This window comes from Nycticebus coucang, chromosome 1 (genome assembly GCF_027406575.1).
Source record: "Nycticebus coucang isolate mNycCou1 chromosome 1, mNycCou1.pri, whole genome shotgun sequence".
Classification (NCBI taxonomy): domain Eukaryota; kingdom Metazoa; phylum Chordata; class Mammalia; order Primates; family Lorisidae; genus Nycticebus; species Nycticebus coucang.
In genome coordinates this window covers 164,485,460-164,509,551 of record NC_069780.1, presented here as the reverse complement: position 1 = coordinate 164,509,551, position 24,092 = coordinate 164,485,460, and the positions used below count along the sequence as shown (strand labels likewise).

The 24,092-nt window shown below is 42.2% G+C and overlaps 1 protein-coding gene across 5 annotated transcripts in view; it reads left to right on the top strand.

The window, feature by feature from the left end:
- The window catches only part of EGFLAM (EGF like, fibronectin type III and laminin G domains), a 179,664-nt gene that overhangs the window by 111,054 nt on the left and 44,518 nt on the right, over positions 1 to 24,092 (top strand). For 4 of the 5 annotated variants that reach the window (XM_053591956.1, XM_053591940.1, XM_053591966.1 and 1 more), the window contains 5 exons: positions 18,219 to 18,334; positions 18,935 to 19,253; positions 19,884 to 19,984; positions 21,030 to 21,130; positions 23,095 to 23,239. In XM_053591956.1, coding sequence (XP_053447931.1) covers positions 18,219 to 18,334; positions 18,935 to 19,253; positions 19,884 to 19,984; positions 21,030 to 21,130; positions 23,095 to 23,239 — 782 coding nt within the window. Of the gene's footprint in view, positions 1 to 18,218; positions 18,335 to 18,934; positions 19,254 to 19,883; positions 19,985 to 21,029; positions 21,131 to 21,461; positions 21,541 to 23,094; positions 23,240 to 24,092 lie in introns of those variants that run through there. The other variant, XM_053591971.1, reaches the window with a different exon arrangement.

The following is a 24,092-nucleotide window of genomic DNA, read 5'->3' as shown; positions in this document are numbered from 1 at the left end:
TAATGCCTAGGTTAGGTGCTATCTTTCTACTTCTCAGGAATATGTTGAGGAAACACAGGAGGAACAGAGGTTATGGCATTTGCTCACTCTTCAAGGTAAAGGAGACATTCGCGTTCCCTCCACGCACAAGGGCTGGAGGATGGTGTAACTGACATGGGCGACCCTCAGTGTGTCTGCAGTTTTCTCTATAGCCCTGAGCTCTGTTCGTGGGGACTTGAAGACATTAGAACGCCAGAATCCAGAAAGAGAAGTTCAGGAACAAACACTTCACTGCCTTAGAAGTGGAGGAATAGAAGAAGCCATATCTGTTAAGTCAAATAGAATCATTAGGGTGGGTTTTGGTTGTGCAGGGAGGGAAGCTGTTCCCTCTACCCTCTGAGGGTTTGGTAATTGAGTCTGTGAAAAAAATCGACAGCAGGTAGATGAACAGGAGAAAAAGTACACGCGTTTATAATGTGCTGGGGGTTGTCACACAACGAAAAGGGAACACCCCCCAGTCCTAGTGAGATCTAGAAGCTCAAATACCCTTTCCACAGGAGGCCTGTGGGGGGAGTAGGCAACTTGGGGAAGAGTAAGTTCTCTGGGGACAGGTGAATGGGCTCTCTGAAGAAGAAGTGACAGCCTGTGACAAAGTCTGTGCGGTGTGGTGCCCACCCATCTCCTCTCCTGTCATAGGCATTCGTCTTCCCTGGCTGAGGGGATTCCGGGCAGGGGAGTGGTGTTGCAGCCTCAGGTAGATGAGGGGTTCCGAGGGAACCTCTCCCTGCATCTGCCCTCACTGAAGTCACAGGCATAGCAAAGTGGCGGATTTGGGGTGGCATTGCCTGAATTCCTCCCTTTTGGTTGGTTAATTTTAAAAGACTGCAGTGATCAGACGTCAGAGACTTAAAACTGCAAGGTGCGACGTACGCTGACAATAAAATTCCCCACCTCTCTCCAGTTAAGCACGTCCTAGATTCAGGGCAAAAGGAAAAATAAATAAATAGGAGAAAAACTCCCTGGACTTATAAGTATTGTGCCTCCCGCTTTTGTTTGTTTTTAATCTCTCTGAAGTTAACCATTTATTTAGAAAGGAGTTAGCAAACTTTTCTGTAAAAAGCAACATAGTACATACATATTTTAGGATTTTTAGGCTAACTCTGCTGTTGGAGCATGAACAATGTAGCTGTAGGCAATACGTGAATTAGTATGCGTGACTCTATTCCCGTGAAACTTTATTCATGGACACTGAATTTGAATTTCTTATTAGGTTCATGTGCCTCAAAAACATATCCTTTTTGAACTTTTTTTTCAACCACCCAAGAATATAGAAATCATTGTCAGCAGGTATTCACAGAACAGGCAGCAGGCTGGCTTTGGCCGGTAGGCTGTAGTTTGCTGAGCTCTGTGTGATACTGCTGGGCTTTGTCCCCCCAAATAGTTTTTTAAGAAATGTTCTAAGATGGGCAGTGCCTGTGGCTCAGTGGGCGCTGGCCCTATATACCAAGGGTGGTGGGTTCGAACCCAGCCCCAGCCAAACTGCAACAAAAACCTAGCTGGGCGTTGTGGCAGGCACCTGTAGTCCCAGCTACTCAGGAGGCTGAGGCAAGAGAATTGCTTAAGCCCAGGAGTTGGAGGTTGTGTGAGCTGTGATGCCACGGCACTCTACACAGGGCGATAAAGTGAGACTCTGTCTCTCTAAAAGAAAGAAAGAAAGAAAATAAAAAAGAAATGTTCTAAGAACTTTGGTAAATCTCTCTTAAGTAGCAACTTCTTCAAGCTTGGAAGGAATCCCTTAGCACATACTAATGAAATTGTTCCCGGGATGGGGATTCTCTGTGATTTAATTTTCACATAAACATTCTTAAATGAAAGGCCTGGAGAGACCTGCATCCACCCCACTGGGACAGGCTGATGCTGCTCTTACCAGAGAAGGACAAGGGACAGCTGAGGAGGAGCTTGCTTTGCTCAGCCTTACCCCAAGCACTTGGGACAGGCCTATAAATTGGTGAGCTTCACGGATTTGTAAATCTTTACAGTGTAAGACAAAAAAAGAGAATAAAAGGAAGAGGAAATAATTTGTTTCCCGCACCGCCTAGACAAACCTGCATTTTAAGTCCCCCTTTGTGCATAAACATAACTTCAAATGTGATTTTACAACAGGGTCTCCTCCATGGTAATCGCTCCATTGATTTGCTAATGCCTGGATGCCTGTAAATCTCGGGGACATTCATTTGTTCAACTTTATTGGCTGTAAAGGGAATGATTCATTTTGCTGTTTAAATACCTGCCACCTATTAATTGCTCTTCTGAGGCCTTTGTGCATCTTACATTATCATACATTTACTTAGAATCAGTACACCAGTATTGTACCGCCTCTAGCTACATTGAGAAGAAATAGTAAAGCAAATGATAAGAAAATACAGTTTTCCAAAGGAAAGGAACATATCAGTCAGCTAATACTTAGTGGCCACAGGATACAGAACCATATGCTATCTATTCCACTCAATGGAATTTTAAACATTAATATATCGAGGTGATATGCACACAAATACACGTATACATGCAAATGTCTTAACTATTTCTCCTTTTATTTTCTCCTATTTATTAGCCATCTGTTTTCCTTCCTTAATATTTGGCAGTTCATTGTTAATCTTTTCTGCTCTCACCTTTACAGTGCTTCTTGATTTCATTGGTCTTCCACTGGGCTCCTTTCTCAGTGTCCACATTTTGGAATCACTCAGGTTCCTTGACGAGAGGGGAGGGCCACAACGGGGGTTTAGCATGAAGAGAGGAGGTACGTGAAAGCAGCTTACCAGTGCCAGGCGTGCAGGGGGGCCACAGTGCCTGCTGACAAGGCTGATGGACCTCATCTGATTATGCAAACAATCGTGAGACACCTGTGTGCAAATATGAGCCAATAAGAAGCAACTGGGGGAGAAAAGGTGACTTTTCTTACCATCTGAAGAATGGTAGCCTTACCATTAGGCTCCTAGCAGAAGTAGAGGCATAGGCCATTGAGTGACTTGCAGTAAGTTTCATGAAGGGAATGTTGGCAAAAGTTTGAGCAGGTGTAAGGAATTCAACAGAGAGCAATTTCTAGCATCTGGATAGACAGGGAGGGCCACTGGGCAAGAGCTGTGAGCCTCAGGCATATGTCTCCTGACAACCTTGTAAGGAAGAAGTTTTCCCTCCTTTCTCCATGATGCTTCCCAATGGACAGAACACAACCGGAAGGCAGATGGGTCAGCCTCCCAGGGCACAGGGCGGAGTGGAGGAGGACAGAGGGTAGAAGTGAGGGAACAGAGGGATGAGCCCCACTGCAGTAAGGAAAAGGATCACCTTGTAGAATAAGAGAATGGTGCCCACTACACAGATTTTAAAAATGTGAATTTTTTTTTTGTCTTTTACATATTTAGGGCACAGACTCCTAATCATCTTTGTGTATTTAGCACATTGCTTGAATACAGGAGACGATGAGTCCTCATGACAAAATTTTTGTTGATTGAAGCTGTATAAACTCATAGAGCAGGAAAAGAAATACCTCCTTCATTTGCACATCGGGAAACTGAGGCCCAGACACTCAGCAACCTTCTCGAGGTCACTTAGTGGCAGATCCTGGACAAGAACCCAGTTTGGTGGTTTCCTTTTCATACCTGATTCCTAAAGTTAATGGGATTCTTTTTCTCTAAAGAGCCAAACCTTCAGGGGTATTCAGGAAACACGAGAAGGCCAGGAGGAAGAGGGGTCTGGGACCACTGTTGGCTCTAGCCACTGAGGGCCCTGGAGGCCACCCAGAGCCATTGGCCTTGGCTTGTTCTCAAAGAGAGATAAACTGGAAGGTTGAAGGTGCACTTGAGCAAAGAAGTAAAAAGGTCTTATTCAAGTTTGAACAAAATTACTCTTATTTGACTATAGAAAGACATGGCAAGATCAGGAAAACTAAGGAAATTATTAACATAATCGCGAAACAGAAATAACGTCTTTGTTATCTCTAAAAAAGAATAACCGTGTTGTGTTCTATGGTGCTTATTATTAGAAAAAAATTCAGGGAACATAAAAAATATTTAAAAATCAAGATGAATATGATCCCTAATCTCAGCATCTAGATATGACCACTATGAACATTTTGATATATAATATCTTCTAGAATGTTTTTAATCTAATGATGAGAAAAAGAAAATATGCTTTTTTCTGTGCAACAAAATGCTGTATCTATCTTTAAATATAAATAAATCTAGACTACATTATAAAATTTCCTAAGCAGGGGCGGCGCCTGTGGCTCAGAGAGTAGGGTGCCGGCCGCATATGCCGAGGGTGGCCGGTTCAAACCCAGCCCCAGCCAAACTACAACAAAAAAATAGCCAGGCGCTGTGGCGGGCGCCTGTAGTCCCAGCTGCTTGGGAGGCTGAGGCAAGAGAATCGCCTAAGCCCAAGAGTTAGAGGTTGCTGTGAGCTGTGTGACGCCACGGCACTCTACCGAGGGCGGTACAGTGAGACTCTGTCTCTACAAAAAAAAAAAATTCCTAACAGCAGTGTATTCCATTGTAATGGTCTACCACATGTATTAAACTAATTCTTCGTGGATGGATATTTGGATAGTTTCACTAGTATAACCAAAGTGAGTTTTTTTTGATGGTGACTTTATTTGTCTTTGGGTTGTCCAAATTTACATTGCTCTTCTGTTACGTCTTCTAAGTAGAATGGGCAAGCACTATTATTTCTCCCTTCGTTTCTAGGTGGATAGATTGACATGCACAGCCAATCAGTGATATGGATGGTATTCAGACTCAAGCCTCCTTCTTGCTAATACACTAATTTGACAATTATCCTATGTTCCACTGGATAATCATTAATGCTTAGTGTTCATATATACTTTTTCAGATAAAGTCTTTATTTAAAAAAAAAAAATGTCATGTGCTGAAAGGATCTATCTCTGAATTTGGGCTTCACGTTAGAATTTTTTGTTGATCTCTACCTTGTATTCCTACCAGTATGAAGAGTCAGAGGCCTATCTTAGAACAGAGATAAGTGCAGTCCTTGAACTCCAACCCCAGCATCTACCATATTAAAAAATGGAATTATGTCTCTATTTTGGCACACTGGATTGCGTCTGCCTCTGGATTTTGGCACACTGGATTGCGCCTGTGATCATAATGGGATTCCAGAGGCCAAAAGAGGATTCCAGGGTTCACAAGCATTAGGGAAGGACCTGAGATATCCATCCGCTCAGGAGGAAGTACCAAGATTGGGCAGCCGATGGTGGTAGTTTGCAAGTCAGCCAGCAGATGGCGGAAGTTCACAGACTTTCAGGGCCACAAGAGCCCTGTGGAATCAGTCCGTTGTCACCTGAAGTGGTTGACAGATGAGGGCAAAATAGAGACTGTCCATTATGTTGTGTCAGACAGAGGACTTCTATGGCTAAATAATTCCCGTCAGCATGGGGGAGGGCAACTATTTCAGTAATCTGAGGCATTTATAACAGCTTTCTTATAATCATTGCTGTATCCTAATGATTCAAAATACTGCTACAGTTTTCAAAATAAAATAAAACAAAGAGATTTCAAATTTATAAAGAATTGGAACAATGAAAATGTGAAGAGTGAGAGATAAGAAAAGCTAGAAATAACAAGATTAAATTAGGATTTTTTTAACATTACTTTGATTAAATTCATCTAAAAACTGTTTTGCCAATGTTCAAGAAAGTAAAGCATCTAGTTTCTGAGTCTACAGTGATTATTTCACTTGTTTAAACACTTTTTCACATGATTTTTAAAACCTATGTTTAATGCCTGTTTATTCCAGGCAATTTCTGGATGCTAGGGCATTCCAGTGTACAAGATAGGCAGTGTCCCCGCCCTCAGGGAACGTCTGTGGGACGGGCTATAAAACCAGACTGGATCATATTGTATTACAGAAATAATGCCGTGTCTGTGATGGTATTAAGAGGCAAAGTCAAGGGCTAACGACACGGGGCTGGTGGGCACTGCTCCTTAAGGCAGCCTAACAAGGAAAGCTTGAAAAGAGAGCTTTGAAATGTGGGGGGAGCAGCAAGTGCAGAGGTCCGGGGGTGAGAGCAGGATAGGAACATTTTGGGAATAGTAAGGAGGGTCAGGTGGCAGGAACCTGGGAAGGGGGAGAGGAATGATAGGAAAGGAGGTGAGAATGTTAGTCAGCAGCCAGGGACCAGGTAAGGTCTTGAGGTCCTGGTAAGGGCTTTGTATTTTATTCTAAGTGCAAGGCCAAGATTTTGAAGTTTTGAGCAGCAGAATGACATGACTTGACTTATGTTTTAAATAGGATCACTGTGGCTAAGGAAGAAAACGCCACAAAGTAAGTGGAGTGGTCTCCTTAAAATTCTCCTTGGAGAATAAGAGGGACTTCTTGGGAGCCAACTGTATATTGCTGTCAGGAGACCAAATAGGAAAAGAAAAGGTGGAGCACTGAACAGAAGTTGTAGACTTCTGGGACTAGCAGGTGGTTGAAAAATCTACACAGGCTTCCACAATGTTCAGATAAGGAACTGAGACACCACCAGGTTATGTGACTAGCCTCTGGTCACTCAGTCATCATGACTGCCGGAGTCACAGGACTCTCTGGCCAGTGCTCCTTGAATTTCTGACCCTCCTCTCTGTCATAGAAACCCCACACATATGCATGGCCAGGGCCTTCCTTGCAAAGGCACTATCACTCCTCACCACGTGGCCCTCACCTTCTCACCCATCTCTCACTGGCTCCCTTTTAGAGCAGTGTGATTGTTGCTCCCATGCTTCCTAGCTGGGACTTTCCACCTCAGTTCCCTGATGTATGTCCTTACTATAAGCCGGAGTGCTTTTTTGGTGAAGGAATGAACTCTCTCTGCCCGTGAGCATCTGTGGGGTCCTACAGCCCACCCTAGCCACACGTGGGAAAATCCTGCAGCTGGACTGAAAGTGGTCTATGCAGTTTCTTGGTGGCCCATGAGGACCTGGCTCTAACCCTGGCAGAGGTTAAGAAACTCTGGGACCAGTATCCCAGTCATTCTCCTGAGGTAGGATTTCAGAGGATCATTGCTTCGATCGTGCATCCCTTAAAGCCTGCCTGAATGCTCAAGATTATTTTGGGATCAGTAGAGCAGGATTTTTCAACTGGGGGTGATTTTGCCCCCCACAGAGAATATTTGTCAATGTCTGGAGACATTTGGGGTGTTACAACCGTGGGGAAGTCACTACTGGCACCTAGTGGGTAGACCTGGGGATGTTGCCAAATATCCCACACTGCACAGGACCATCTACCACACAAAAAGTGACCCACATTTGGTCAATAGTGCTGAGGTTGAGAAACCCTATTATAAGACAAAAATAAAATTAAAAAGCCTAGCCCCTGCTCAAAGTAAAATGGCAGTCAGCTGGGAAATTAACCAACATTTTGAAAACAACCAGAGTGAAGTAGTTCTCAAACTTTTTTAGACTGCAAGCTATAAATAAGTTTATACAATTTACCTGGCATCCTAGCACACACAAACATAATCTCAGTATCCATGGAGGATTGATTCCAAGACTCCCCACAAGTACCAAAATCTATGGATGCTGAAATCCCTTATGTAAAATGGTATTTGCATATAACCTACATGCATCCTCCTGTACACTTTAAATCATTTCTAGATTATAATACCTAATACAATGTAAAAGCTATGTAAATAATTATTATACTGTATTGTTTAAGGAAATAACAAGAAAATAAAGTCTGTAAGTGTTCAGTACAGGGGCAGCCATCTATTTTTTTTTTTTTCGCTAATATTTTCGATCTGCAGTTAGTTGAATCCATGGCTGTGGAACCCACTGACAGAGAGAGCCAACTGTGTAGAAATAACCAGTGCGTATCTGCAAATGTCATGCAGAGCGTTACTTACCCTCACTAAATTGCAGGGCTTTATATTTTACACCATTAAGTTTTATTTTTTTTTAATGTGGTATGGCCCACTGAATTATTTTTACAATCCACAAAGGAGTTTGAAATCTATAGTTTGAATAATACTGAATCAAGTAAAATCATGCATTACCTAACAGAGGGAGATGTTCTGAGAAGTGTATCATTAAGTGATTTTTGTCATTGTGTGAAATCGTAGCATGTTCTCACACAAACCTAGATGGTACAGCCTACTGCACGCTGAGGCTATATGGTATGGCCTATTGCTCCTAAAGTTACCCACTTGTACAGCACGTTAGTGTAGATCATTCTAACACAGTGGGAAGTATTTGCATATCTAAACACATCTAAATATAGAAAAGGCATAGTGAAAATATGGTATTGTAAAATTAGGAACCTTGAAAATATTACATTAAGTGAAATAAATGAGACACAAAAATTGTGTGATTATACTTGCACGAAATATCTACAACAGGCAAATCTGTAGAGACAGAAAGTGGATTAGATTGCCAGGAGTCAAGGGAAAGGGAAATGGTGAGTGACTGCCCAGTCCGCACAGTTTTTGTTTGAGGCTATGAGAAAGCTCTAGACCACCACCATATGTGTGTTCTGTCCCTGCCCAAAATGTCATTACCTGGTGCATGGCTGTATATGGGAAAATTGAATGTAGCTTCCTAAAAACTATATATTACCACTGAAAGGTATAAAGTAAGGGCCGATGAGGTATGTAAGTCCCCCAAAGGATCAGGCATTCATTTCACAAATATTTCTATCAACCAGCCTCTCTTCTCAGAGAACTAAGGCAGCCCTCGCCCTTCAAGGGTAGTGATGCAGACACATGAGCACACAGCTGCCTGTGTGGTGAAGAGCAGCGTAAAGAAAGGCAGAGGGTCAGGGAACTGGGCAGTGGGTGGACAAAGGTTTCACGGCCAGGTGACATTGAGGATGACTGGTAAAAGTTGTGGGATTTTCCCAGAGGGATAGGGAATGAGGACCAAGAGAATCCAGGTGGAAGGTTTTCTGGGGGCAGTGCTGAGGGAGGTCACAGGGCAGTCTGGTGCAGCGTGCAGAAGGCAAAGAGGCACGCAGCAGAAGCAGAAACTCTGCCCCAGTGGGCTGACCAAAAGCCACCTCCACTAGCTCCTGCTCCCTTGCTCCTTTGCTCAAAGGATAAAGGCCACACTTCTTAGCCTGACGCTTAAAATTTTCCATAGTCCAGCCCCAGCCAGCACCTCCTGCCGTGTTGCTCTTGGCTTGGGAGCTGAGCCCTCCTGGCCCGCAGCAGCGTGCCAGCTATCTCAGCTGTCCCCAGAAGCTTTTCTGTGCCCTTCCATCTCCTTCTCTTCCTCTGCTCAGTAAATTCCAGCTAACTGCTATTTTCTCAAGGAGTAGGTTTCAAACCACTGCGGAAACTTCCATTAGAAAGCAGCCCATGGGGAGCCTACCGTACGGTTCCTCTACTCTTCGGTGAATTTCAGGCTCCCACAGGTCATGGCTTTCTCTCTGATGGAGAATGCCTTTGTGATGCCCCCATGCCTAGGAATCCTCAGCTGTGCCCCTGGGTCCTCCTCTCTCTTTGAGTTTAATCAATATGCCAATACCCATCTGAAAAGGAACAGCTTACTCTTATTCTTGTTTATTTTGAACATAAGGTTTCTTGGGCACAAATTAATCTCATGACCCAGAGAGAGGCTGGCTTGCTCCTGTCACCGACAGGAGCAAATTAATACTGGGCATGGTTGTGGGTCAGACTGAAGACTTAAGCCAGGCTTCTTTCTCTGATTTAAGACTGGCTCTACTTCCCTACAATACGATACATACAAAGTAAGAGAGGTCTTCTTCACTGTAGAACACTGATGGGACCCTCCCTGGCTTAGTTACCCCTGGTTTTCTCCACCTGCAAATCAAGCTACTGTCTATTACACCCATGGCGGCCTGTGGAATTGCTCAAGATATTTGAAAGTATGTTTAATCATTGATAGTTCATTCATGAGCAAGACTGATTTGAGAAAGTTCACCTCCTCTTCACCACCACCCCCAGCTATAATTAAAAAAGAAGTATGATAAAATAATCAAAAACCAAATAGAGGTAGGGGACGTAATTGTGTCAAGACTAGAGATGAGATGGTCATTTAAGCTTTTGATGTTACTAAACTCTGGGCTTCCTAATTGCAAGAACAAAAAAGAAATTAATGTCTTCCAGAACTCTTAATGACTAACCAAAAACTGCAAACCAGTTTTTCAATGAAAACTTTTTTCTGGATACAGTTTTTGGAAGAAATTACCAAGTGAATCATTGCATAAAGAACATTGAACATTATAGTGAATAGTGACTTTCACGGTGGTTTTACAGTAGATAAGGAAATATTTTTGCATGCTTTATTTTTAATGATACTCATTAAAAATTAAGGGTGTCAATTTGAATTATTGCTGAGAATCGTATTTTCATAGGAATGACTGGACTCAACAGAAGAAAAAAACCCTTAGACAATTAGAAGGATTGATGATTAGCCTGTTCCTTAGAATTACAAAGTAAATTCTTTATGTATATTTTAGAGACTGCTACCTAGTATACCTTCTGCTATTGAATATAACACATTTTTTTCTTTTATACCTGCAAAGTGATAGTTCTAACATATCTTAATTCTTTTTACTTATTACCTTCCTGATTTGTCTAGACTAAGCCAGATACAATCTAGAGAAATCACCTCTTGGATTACGTTTTTCAACATCAACTATTTCTTTACATGCCCAACTTCTTGTCTACCTGAAAATCATCATTTGAATCCTAAAGGTTTTTTGTTTAGGTCTATAAAAATTTTATTAGTTTGTATTTAGGTATAAGTATCTTGATTTTAGCTAAAACATTAGTTCTTTTAAACTCTTCTCAGAGATTTTCTTCCAGCTCTGACAAATTTTATTTTTATATTTTTGATTCATATTTCTGTTTGCATTATTCTAGTAAACACCAAAGAAACCCCACAATCCCTTAGTTTGAATCTTGTTCTCTGTAGCCACATCCATATCTATCTTTTTTCCTCATATTTTTCATCTTTGACATTTGTCTCAGTACTCTGGGAGAACATCTCAAATTCATTGCCCACATCATGGACTCAAGTTTCTATGCTATTGATTTTATTATGTCTTACCTTATGTGTAAATTTTCATTCTCCTAATAAAATTCAAGTTTTGTTAATATTTAAATCATGCATTGTCACAAGCATAGTGGAAAGTATCAAGAACACTTGTGTATCCGTAACCGGCTTCATCGAATCTTAACAGGTGCCACATTCTCTTCAGTGCTGCATAATTGAAACACTGCGGGCTCAGAGCCTGTAGCTCAAATGGCTAAGGTGCCAGCCACATACACCAGAGCTGGCAGGTTCAAATACAGCTCGGGCCTTCCAAACAACAATGACAACTACAACCAAAAAATAGCCGGGTGTTGTGGCGGGCGCCTGTAGTCCCAGCTACTTGGGAGGCTGAGCAAGGGGTTGGAGGTTGCTTAAGCCCAGGAGTTGGAGGTCGCTGTGAGCTGTGATGCCACAGCACTCTACCCAGGGTGACAGCTGGAGGCTCTGTCTCAAAAAAAAAAAAAAAGAGAGAAAGAGAGAGAAAGAAAAAGAAAAGAAACATTGTGGATGTAAGGGCAGCCTGTCTGTGCAATTCCCAGCACTATTCCCTTCCTTCCGCCTGAGAGATGCTTGAATCTGGTATTTACGGTTCCCTCTGTAAGTTTTCATTCTTGTACTAATGTGTATTTGAAAACTGTATTATACTGTTTTGAATGTTTTTTTAACTTTTTGCAACTAATTTTTCTCTACAACCTTACTTGTTTTTCTTTTTTTTTAATTTCAGATTCATATGGGGGTACAAATGTTTAGGTTACTGTTTTCGTTTCTAAGGTTCAAGGTGGAGTTGAGCCCTTTACTAGGGGGTGTTCTGAATACCCTCACAGTGTGCACACTAGGTGAGATCCCGCCACCCACCCTCCCTGCTCCCTTTTCTCTTCCCCTTCTCTCTCCTCCGCCTCACTAGAATATACTTGTATTTTTCTTTTGCATGGGCATGTATACAACCTTATGTCTCTACTTTAAGCAAGCTAAATTATAAAGTTCTAGTGCCTTAAGTTTCGCTGCTCCATAGTGTTTCACCATATGAACATACCATGGTTTATTCATTAATTATTTTTATGTTGGACATTTGAGTTGTTCCAACTTTTGCCATAACAAAACAATGTTACAGAGAACAATCTTCATATGTTTCCTTGTGCGTGTGTACAAGAGCTCTTCTTGGGCATGTACTTAGAAGAGGAATTGCTAGGTTGTAGTGCAGGCACATCGTCAACTCTCCTACCTGTTATAAAATTCCTCAGTGTTTGCAACCATCTCCACTCCCACTGACAGTGTACTCAGAGCTCTACATCCTTGTCAACACTTGGTATTATCAAACTTTAAATATCAATCTGGGCTCAGTGCCCATAGCTCAGTGAGTAGGGGGCCGGCCACATACACCGAGGCTGGTGGGTTTGAGCCCTGTCCAGGCCTGCTAAACAACAATGACAATTGTAGCCAAAAATAGCTGGGTGTTGTGGTAATTGAGTAACAAAATAATATAGCAGATGAAGATGAAGCAGATAAATCAAATGCCATCTTTTTTTCTGATAAAGCCTGGGTCAGAAGATACAACTTACTTTAAGAGCCAAAATGGGGTTGCAAACTCCCTTCACCTCGCCTGACCCTGGGACAGCCCACCTGAGAGACAGTCTGGGTTTGCACAGTAGTCCAGCTGTCCAGGCTACTCCTTTCCATAGTCTACGTGCAGAGGGAAGGAAGGAGAGACCAAAATGGTTCCAAATTTCTTCTCCCTCCCCCAAGTCCTTTCATAGATCGGCTTGTCTCAGTTCAGAAATGTGGGCCTAAATCAGTGTCTCTACCTCTTTAAAGAGGGAAAATGGTTGGAAAAAAAATCCAACAGTGCTTAGGGAAACTACTGTCATGGTATTGCAACTTCAGGAGTGGGAAACAAGTGTTCAGCTTTCATCATTGCTAAGAGTTGTTAAGAAAAAGGGACTCATACAACCTGGTTCTTTTGAATGAAGATAGATTCTGATAAATGGTGAACTATGGCATCTTCTAGGAGGCATATACTACTACTGAATGCAAAGTTGCAATCCCCAACGCCTGTGAGGTCCATACTGAACTAACTTCTTTTTTCACCCACATAAGTAAAATTTTTCACTTGTTTCTTTTTCAAACCTTGCTTGATGTGACAGATGCAAATACGTCTAAATTAAAAGTGTGATTTTTTTTTTTTAGGGTCACAGAATGTTGGTGCTAGAAAGGACCTCAATGGTCATCAAATCTATTTCTATTTCTTATATTTATTGGAAAACACAAGACTGAGAGAGATTAAGTGACTTGTTTAAGGTCACACAGACATTCATATTCCCTTCCCAATTATTTGGATTCCATGACCAGAGATATTTCCAACTACACTGTGTTGACACATCTGAAAAACTCACTACTTAATGGAAAATCTGTGACGCCTTTGAAATAAAAGTCACCATTTTGTCTATTAATAAAAATTTGTATTTTGTTTATTACTTTTCCTATAGTGGATTAACTCCTGAACTTGTGGTTTGATTATTCTGGTTCTAATAAATGTCTCCTTTTAAATGTTCTCTTCTCCTAATTAACAAAGTACCAAGTAGGAAGGGATAAATTATGTACTTTAATTACAATAACCCCAGGCTAACACGAGAATTCTTATCACTGGCTTGAACTGTGCATTCTGAGCTCACTTAGAAATAGCATTAGTAAAAATATCATGTGAGCTGTGGATTTGAGATCTGAGGTGGTGGGGGCATCAGGAAACCAGAGCAATGACCTTTAATTCCAGGTTCTTTGAATCCTGCTATGCTTGGTCCTCTGTGCTCATTTCTTTCCTATTAAACATGGGAAGTTACTATTAGCCTGGATTATTATGAGACATAGGGAGTTTGGGTTGTGAAAAATGGTACTGGGTACAGTATCACCAGTCTAAAATTCTAGATCAGCTCTATGACTAATAAGGCTGTCTGGGGGAGTCACATGGACTTAATGATCCTCAGTTTAGTCCTCGATAAAATGGACTGGTTGTGCTGGCTGATTTCTAAGGTCTTTCTATAAAAGTTAAAATGTATTTGACTCCAAGTTCTTGTAATTCCATATTCCTTTCCCCATCCTTGTTTCATATCCTTGGTTCCCTAAACTGAGTGAGCTCAGGTTGCAAAGAAATATATTATATAAACTATCAAAGCAGAAGCGATGTTTACAAAGACGAGAGAACTTTATCCCTTGAATCATGTATGCTTTATTTTACTTGTCAAAACAAGTAGAGAATCTGGAATCATTGCTTTTCTCATCATGGTATCATTTCTAAGTTACGGGTTTCTTCTACTGAAGTATTGATATGTTAGACACCTGATGCCAAAACATCTGTATGATCGAGTATTATAGGTATTGACCCAGCAATCATATGACCTGGTTCTAGAATCAGATATTCCTACCGTGAGATGCATAACCTTGGTTTTATGTCATTTCTCTTCTGTGGCTTCGGTTTCCACATTTATGAGATGAGAAGTTTGGACTGGGTGGTGTCTAAGGTCCCTTTCAACTCTAACTTCTACTTCTGACTTTGAGAATGGGATAGGATTGGTGGCAGTTTGGGTCTTTGAATTTGAAGGCAGTGTTCTACCATGTAAAGATTTCTCTCCAGATATTCCTGCACTTAAATAGGCCTGGTCAGTTGGGCCAGAACAGGACATAGTGCGGCATTGTGGGAGTGTCTTCTCTGGTTGGTAGAGGTCTTGCCCTTCAGTGAGTATGTGAAATGTTAATTAAAGGGAGGAAGGGAGAGAATAACAAGAAATCTTATGGTTTCTGCCCTCAAGAGGTTCACGATTGAGTTGGTAAACACGATGGCAGGATTCTAAGGCCAGCAGACCAGAAGATGTACGTTGATTTCACCAAGCTGTGGAAGCTTATTCTGAGCCTATGATTAGGGGCATATATCTGTGGGTGAGTAGCCCCATCCAGGAGAAAGTTAAGGAATGTCCTGCAGGTCTTGGTGGCTTCATACTTTGGGAGTCACCATTTTTTCCCTCCAGAAAAGTCTGATGTTCTCTTTTTAATATATCACTTGATTTTGGTTGTCTGGTAGTACATACTTAGCTCTGTCCCCACAGAAGACATGCCAACTGGAAGGGTAGGTAGACTATGTGCAAGGAGATGGGAAATGGAAAAAGATGGCAATGGGGAGAAGAATATTAACCAAGGTCTTGGGATAAGAAGATGCAAGAAAATACATGATGTATTCGTAAGTCAAGTAGACCACTTAGCCATTATATGGCTGCAGATTAAGAGGCATGAGGTAGTCAAAAGAGAGACCAAGGATAAATTCTAGCTATACCAGTTACTATCTGAATGCCTGGGAGCAAGTTCTTTAACCACTTTGTGTTTATGTTTTCCCTTGGCAAAATGGGAGTAATAACACCAATTTCATGGTATTTTCGGAGGATTAATTGAAACAATGCATGAAAAGATCCTAGAGCACAAAAATGCTCAATACATGTTAATTTTTTCCATTCCCAGTCTCTGTCTACCTCCACAGTAGCTTCTTCTCTTACAGGAGAGTGGGAGAACAGTCAGCACAAAGACCTTGAATTTGAATTAGACTGGACCAATTACAAGGTCTTGTATTTTAGGCAAATCATTTACCCCTTAATTATAGTTTACTTACCTACAAAATGAGATTGATCATACTTACGATTCAGGATTATCACAAGATTTAGAAGTATACGATGGTAAGAAGGAGAGAGGCAGTAGATTTCAACATCTACAGTGATTGGGGAGAGAAGGAGAAAAAAGGAGAGCTGCTTAAATTGAGATCCTTGAATATTTGACCAATAAGGCTAGATTTATGTTGTAGGCAGATGGGGAACCATAAGATGAAGAAAATCTTAACATTGGTAAGAATATGTGCAAGAATATCAAGAAGGCCCCCAGCGCAAGGAAGAGCATTCTGGAGTTACAGGAAGCTGTCCTCAAGGGCTTTTTGGCTTTCCGTGTCAAGATGTGTGGCCCGTAGCTGTGCTGCATGCCCGTGGCTTGAGAGAACAGGCATCTGGGCATAAATCTTGCTTCAACAGGCTTAAGTTTTAAGTTGGCAGGCAGGCTATTTTAAACAAAACTGTGGAGAATTGGTGTGGAAAAGGTGAGCACACTTCCTCCCCTGTGTTAACCACCTCCACCAAAATGTGCCTGACACCTGAGAATAGCTCATCCCATGGATTATCTCCTGACCACATCCCTTTCTTCTGGTCAGCAGCATCCTCCCTGACAAAATGACTTTCTGTCATTTCCTTCAGCTCCACTTTCAATCTGGTTGCTGTTTTACCTGGAGGAGTGCTATGGTCTGAATGTTTATGTTCCTCCCCACCTCCGCAAAATGTACATGTTGAAATCCTGAGGTGGACCCTGTGGGAGCTAATTAGATCATGGAGTTGGAGCTTTCATGAATAGGATCATCAATGCCCTTATTAAAGAGGTCCAAAGCAGCTTGTTTGCCCCTCTCACCACGTGAAGAAGCCCCAAGGAAGCACCATCTGTGCAGAAGTAGGTCTTCTCTGGGTACTGCGAGAGCTTTCATCTTGGACTTCACAGCCTTTAGAATGGTAACAAATATGTGTTTATTGTTTATAAGCCATTATTTTGTGGCATTTTTGTTATAGCATACCAAATGAACTAAGACAGAGAAGGTGAGTTTGTTTTTATGAGAAAGCTATTTGGCTTAGCTTATTCTGAAAGTATTATGTTTTTAAGTTCAGTTTATGGTTTTTTGTCATTTTTTTTCTTTTTTTAACTAGTCCAAACAATGGACACTAATAACTAATATGCATCATCAATCCACCAAAGTCAGTTTCGGCTGCCAAAGTTGTCCCTGCCCTAAAGGATGGTGCTTGGCTTGTCTAGTGTAGAGAAGACAAGCTAGTTGGTACCTGTGCTGGCCCAAACCCACTGCAAGGACGTGGGGGTTAGAGGGCTGTCCCCCTTTGTGGAATGCTCTCTGCGTGGAGCCTCAACCAGAGCTGTTGTGAATCAGTGGATTTTGTGGATGACAACTGAATAAAAGTTCCAATCTGACTATCTTCCAAAGGACAATGGCATGTATTGTCCTCTGAGAGTTTTTCTCAGTCCACCTTTCAGTTCTGAATGATCCCATTGTCCTGCTGAAATGGATGGACATGGCTCACCCCCAAGATACCATACAGAGCCTATTTCTTTCAGGGTGTGAGGATGTTTGCTCTGTTATAATCTCCTTTTTTGTTTTAAAGCACTTCTAATGAAATACTTCATATATCAAAAGTATATATAATATATGAACAATAAGATGAACAGTCACATGTACCCAGCACCTATCTCAAGAAATAGAATATTACGGAGTACTCTGAAAGGCCCCTGTGAATTGTAGTTCATTTATATCCCTCTTCTATTCTCTCTTGGGTATTTTTGTGATTGTGGTTGTCTTTCTTAAGAGTTTAAAATATATATGCCTAAATAGTAAATAAAATTTTGTTTGCTGTTGAATTTTACATAAACAGTGTCACCAAATGGTATGTGCTTCTGGAACTTGCATTTTTTGCATAACATAACGTAAAATAAGCTTTGTTGATGCACGGCATGCTCATTCATTCACATCCCTTGCTATATGGTCCTCCATTTCATAATTTGTTTATCTATTCTTTGTTGACAGGCATTTAGTGTCTGTTTGTTCTTACAAAGAGCAAGTTTGGGTTATTTTTTACTATTACAAATTCCGATGCTCTGAATCTGCTTTGCACATGCCTCTTGTATACATGCCTAAGAGTTTTTCTAGGTTTCCTAAGTTTGGGTGGGATTGATAGGTATAAACACTTTCTACTTTATTAAATATTTCCAAGTGTTTAGCAAAGTGGTTAAGCCAGCTTACCCGTCTAACGTGAGTGTACACACAGAAGAGTCTCCACGGAGCCCATCCTTGGTATTATTGTTTTATTGCCTGACTTCATTTCTCCCAGTCTTGTCAGCATAAAACAGCAGCTCTGTCTTGTTTCAATTGGTATTTCCTTGGTTCCTTGTGAGAGGAAATATTTTCTGCACATTTTACTCACTTATCCTCTTCTTCTGTGTTGAATTGCCTATGTGTTTTCAATATGTCTTGATCCATTCAGCTCTCTAGAGGGCAGATTAGGACAGAAAATGGAGAGAGGGCATATGTTGATGGAATGTGTGCTTCTTTTCTTTGTGAAGGTCATGATGAAGAAGGAAGTGGCCGCTATGGACCCCACTATATCACGGACATGGAAGTCGGTGAGGATGATGATGGATTTGAAGACGACTTAGATTTGGATATTTCCTTTGAGGAGGTAATAGGAATCTCTTTTCTTAAAACCCAAGGTGTTTTTGTTTTCTTGACAAACAAGGCAATTTAGCCAATAGACCATGAACGTTTTACTTAAAATTTAAATTGGCCCATTTGCTTTCAACACTTATTTGTTTCCTCCCTTAGGCTTCTGGTGCTCATAAATCAGTAGTAGAGAAATACCAGCCATGCTGATGTGCTGTCCATAGCCCCTGCCTGCTGAGTTCACAATCTGACACAAAAACCTTTTTAGATTTCCCATGAAGTGAAATTTTTAAAAATCAGATATTATTAGAATATAAGGAAGTGAGCAATTCCTTGACAAAGTAATATATCTTTGTAATATTGAAATTTACAAAATCATATGATATTAGTTTTGCTACTGATTTTCTGAGTATTACAGGGCAAGGTACTTAAAATCCCTTGGCGTTAAGTTCTTTATCCATAAATTGAGGTCAACATTACCTGCCCCATGTCCATGGCAGGGGTTTTGGAAGTATCAGTAGTGACCTTGTTTTCAAATGTTAGGCAACAACCACAAATAAAGAGCTCTAATTAGCCTGCTCTGTGTTCATCTGGAACACGTTTCCTTCTCTGTCTTTAGGTTAAACCACTCCCTGCTACCAAAGGAGGGAATAAGAACTTTTTGGCAGAAACCAAGATGGCATCTGTATCTCACCCGAAGACCCTCTCCGGGCTTGTCCCCCCTACCTCAGCATCTTCTCCCATGACTACAGTGGCTCCCCAGCCCACTCCCGTGGAGAGGAAGGGGAAGCATAGTGTGGCCATGATGTCAAGGCTCTTTGATATGTCTTGTGATGAAACCTTCTGCTCTGCTGACAGCTTTTGTGCCAATGACTACACCTGGGGGGGCTCGCGATGCCATTGCAACCTGGGCAAAGGTGGTGAGAGCTGCTCACAAGGTAGGCCTGGGGGGGGTTAGAACATGGTGGTGGGCTGGTGCCACTGGGAGCCAGAGGGCCGTTCTGTGGTCCCAACATGGTTCTTCCTAGTCCCTTTTCTAAAAGAAGTCCCTTCTTGAATGTATTGATCATTAAACTAGCTATACAAGGCAAATTGTGAGACAACTTCCATTGCCTTTAATTAGCAGCCTTATTTCTATGTGTGTCAAATTACTTTTGGAGTAACCAATGAATCATCATGACAGCATCTCAGAGAGGTGGCCTTTACTGCTGTTACATCTCTCTCAGAAAGTACAGCCAGAACATGTGCAAGAGGGTTAGGAAGCCTAATAATTGGGCAAACTCATATTATAAAATGTATAATTGAGCACAGGTGACTGTGGTCTTATAGCCATTGATTTCTTTTTAGAAAAGCAAGTACCAATCTCCAAAAATGCAGTTTCTTTCTAAGAACTTCAGAGGCTCAAAGTCCCCCAAAATGAGAACAGCAGGTGTGAAAAGCAGAGAAAAGAAGATATTAAGCTAAATTGAAAAGATTAGCAAGGATTTTCACGCAACAGTGTATATTGACTTTTGCCTTTGAAGATGTGAGGGAATAGCATTCTTTTGTGTTGTCTTTTTTCTTTTCAGACATTGTTATACAGTACCCTCAGTTCTTTGGCCACTCCTATGTAACCTTTGAACCTCTGAAGAACTCCTATCAGGCATTTCAAATTACTCTTGAATTTAGGGTAAGAGGGATGAGTTGTTTGATAACTGCTTTCTTGGAACCTTAACACAGAGATGTGTCACATGCAAAGGGAGTGGGGGAGGAAGAGAGGAAGCAGAGAGAGTGACCAAAGGTAAGTGTGACATAGCACCTGTTCTTAAACCAGGGGCCAGCAGTGCAGGAATGAGGAGCACAGTCACACATTTTAAGTGCACCCCTGAGGGGTGAGTTTTGTATGTCACTGAGCTGTGGAAGTGGCTGGTCTGAGGCTCCCATGAGAATGTTGGAGTCCTTGTATTGTGGAAAGAATACATTGTCCATTTCAAAATCTTGTTTAAAGAGAGCCCAGTTGTCTGCCTTCACTGTGACAACTGTAATTGAACAAATGGAAAACTACTGGGTATACCCCTGGTGTAGCATGAGGGCCCGATGGAGGCTCTCTGGTCTGAATCAACTGCAGATAAGAATTTAATATGGACTTCAGCTTAAAATAATTCTTTTGGATATCTGCAAAGACGCAAAAAGATATGGAGATATGGAAACAAGTCCCTTTTGAAGTCATGGCCACAGCGTTGAGTGTCCAAGAGAGGACCTGGCATGGTATAAGACAGCATGGCTATCAGCTGTGTTGTTTTTACCTTCCTGTTCCCCAGATGAAATGAAAGAAGCAAATTTGCATGCCTCACGGGGGGTGGGGGTTAAAAAGAATAAAGAAAAGAATGTTCTTTGGTCCCCATAGAATTGAATGAGGCCAAGCAACATCCTCTCTGTGACCACGATGTCTAAACACACGGTTTGCCAGGGGTTCTGCAGGTGGATCCACAAAACCAAGTAACGAGCAGGCCACCATCCTCTCAGGGCACTGCCCTCCCTCATGCACTGTTTATATTGCTGCCATTTGTTGGCTGAAAATGCCCTGGCATGGGTACCTGGGAATGAATTCGAGCCCATGTGCTTGCTCCTGTAAATAGAATCACTTAAGTTTGTATTCATGAGTGCTTCCAGATGGTGCTTTATGGAAGAGGAGGTGCCTGTTGTTCATGTGGCTTTTGTTTATGTAATAACAGGCCGAGGCAGAGGATGGCTTGCTGCTCTACTGCGGGGAGAACGAGCACGGGAGGGGCGATTTCATGTCCCTGGCTATCATTCGACGCTCCCTGCAGTTCAGGTAACTCATGCCAAAAGCCCTGTGGACTTGCTTTTTCTTTTTTACATTACCCTACATTATATTTGCCTTTTATATTGTGAATAAATATATATACAAGATGGATTCCAGTAGTCAAAGAAATCATGTGAATAAGATGACCTTGACCAGTTTATCAAATACCACAGTATCAGGATTTCAGGGTAACCTTTGAAACTTGAGTTTTGGAACCTGGTCTCTATTCATTTATTCGACATTGAATGCTTCACCTGAAAACCTCTGGGTCACGCAGGGCCATTACCCAGTGGTATGTGTACCCAGCACTCCTTTACACTGAAGATCCCACAGTGAGCCACAAAGACAAGTTTTTTCTCTCCTTGAGATGGAGTGGATGTGATGGGAAGAAAAGTGGGTGTTCTCCTAGTCTCCTCATGGTAAGTAAGGCTGACAGCCATGGAGGGCAGCGAGGAGCCTGCAGCCTCCCAAGGGCTCGCAGAGTGTTAGGCTTCACTCTCACCTTCCCCCAGAGCTATGGTAAACTCTGGCTCGCCTCCTTTGTCCTGATCATTCTCCTTCAATATACAGAAGTTCCCTTTCGCTTATGTGTAATCTTTACTCCCCCCGGCCCTGCCCATGGAGGTGTGCACTGCACCTATTTATGAACAACCAGTGGACACCAGCCTTGTCCTTCTTCATAGCACCAAGTTCCTACTGGTGTCATTCCTCCACTGCCCACCTTCAGCAGATGACTCAAACTCTCCAGGTCAGGGTTTCCTCATCGTGCTGTTGTGAGGATTAGAGGAGGGAGCCCATGCTAGTGCTAGAGCAGTGCCTGACCCAGAGCAAACACTCTGTAAGCATCTACCATAATTGGCTATTTTTATTATTCAAGTATATAGAATATTTCTGGAAAAGTTCGAGAAGACTTATGAGCATCCCACTTAGGCTAGAAAATAGGTCCCCCACCCTTTACTAAATTATTTGATTCATGGAAGTTTGGAGTTAGCCACCAGGACCGGGCCCATGGTTAGGGCTCTGACAGTTGGAGAATCAGATAAAATCTCGGTGGCACTGGCAGATATTGGCTGGTGGCAGCTCTCCGAGGTTGCAATTCCTCCTGAGTGAGCTTGATGTCTTCCCCCAAGGTAAGCCTGTCCTGCATGCCCCTCAAGCCCATCTCACTCCTTTGAGGATCTCAAGACAAAGGGAGGCCTGAAAAGTGGCTGGAGATAGTGCAAATCCTAATAAGGAAAAGCCTGGCATGACCCCTTCCCCACTGGCAATTTCAGGATCTGCATGGTGGCTATTTGGAATTTGGCCAGAAAGGACTGAGATTCTATTTATCAGGCATAGTGCCCAGGGGCCACCCCGGGCCATAGGGAGGTTAGGAATAAACAAGGATAATGCAGCCATCTGAGGGTGCTCCTCCCAATCCCACACCTGGTTCTTGAGCTGGAGTATCCTCTGGACACCTGACTTGTAGTGGGTGCAGCTGAACAAAGATGGCAGGATTGACCAGCTTGCCAAAAAGACTGTGGAGACTTGGATTTTTACATTTTATTAATGTCACTAAGCCTATCATTTGAGAGTTGGGAAGAGTCCCCAGAGAAATCCCTGGAAGCAGAGTGACTCACATTCTAATTCACTACCCTGGAATTTACTTTAAGCATCTGGCAATCTCTGAAAAGGAAAAGGAGTGCCTTAGTTACCCTTCTTTTTTCTAAGCTGCAGAGAAAATCAGGTTAAAAAGGCCCCATATTGAAAGGTCTTTTGGGTGGACTGTAGATATCTAGAGTGAGATCGCCCCCGGGGAAGAGGGGTCTAGTTCTTCCATGCATAGATTTAAACAGCTCTTGATATCCATACGCATAACTCTGAACAGATTGACTCTGAATGAAGCTGTTACCCTGGAAGTGAGGTCTGTGGAGTCTGAAAACATATTGAGCTGGTTGATCAATGACTCTTCCTTTCGTTTTTTACCCCTGTAGGTTTAATTGTGGAACTGGGGTCGCCGTCATCGTAAGTGAGACCAAAATCAAGCTGGGTGGCTGGCACATTGTTACACTCTACAGAGATGGGCCCAACGGGCTGCTGCAGCTGAACAATGGCACGCCAGTGGCAGGCCAGTCCCAGGTGAGTGCAACCACCCTCTGTAAGCATGCCCAAAGTAGCTCACAGCAGAGAGCCTGAGACAGAGTCAGCAGGATTCAAGTTCCGGGCAGGCTTGGGAGGCCTGTTGTTCATGCTAAACCCACACACTGAGCTCCACTAATGCTCCTGCTTGGTCTTGCACTCCTGGTGAGCTTTCAAGTGCCAGATCTGCTGAGGAGAACTGAATGTGTGAGCATCACTGTTGGGTGCACACGTATATGCTGTGGGTTTGTGCCAGGGGACGTGTTCAGTGTCTGCAATGACTTCAAAGCCAGAGGCAATGACTTCCAATGACGTTGGAAAGATAAAACCCATTATTAGTGTCAAACGTAAAGCTTGCTGTTAAGGCAGGGCTGTGGCAATCCTGTGGCTTTATAAAATAGTCCTGAAAGGTTCACTGGGTTCAATATGCAGTAATAATGTATTCATCTACCTTTAGAGGGGGCCATGATTATAGGAAGGGGTAAAATAATTTAACCACTAGGTGACTCAGCAAATCACCTAGGTATTCACATATTTGTTATTCTATGGGGAATTTTAGGACTGTGTTTAGAATAAACAGTTTAGATTAGCAACCTGACAAGGAACCAAGCCTGTAATTATAAATAGGCAGGTGTCCGTATTCTCTGAGGAAAAATGTAGCAAGAAAGCCTTTATGTGTACGTGAATAGCCTCTTCCCTGCCTGGGCTGTTTACTACTCTTTGTTGGCAAAATGTGTTAAATAAAGGGCCATGCTTTGCTCCTCCCCTCTCCCCCCCATCAAAAAGAAAAAAAAATAGTAAAAAGGCTTATTATTTTGGATCTAATCCTTCCAAAGGAATAAGAATTCACATA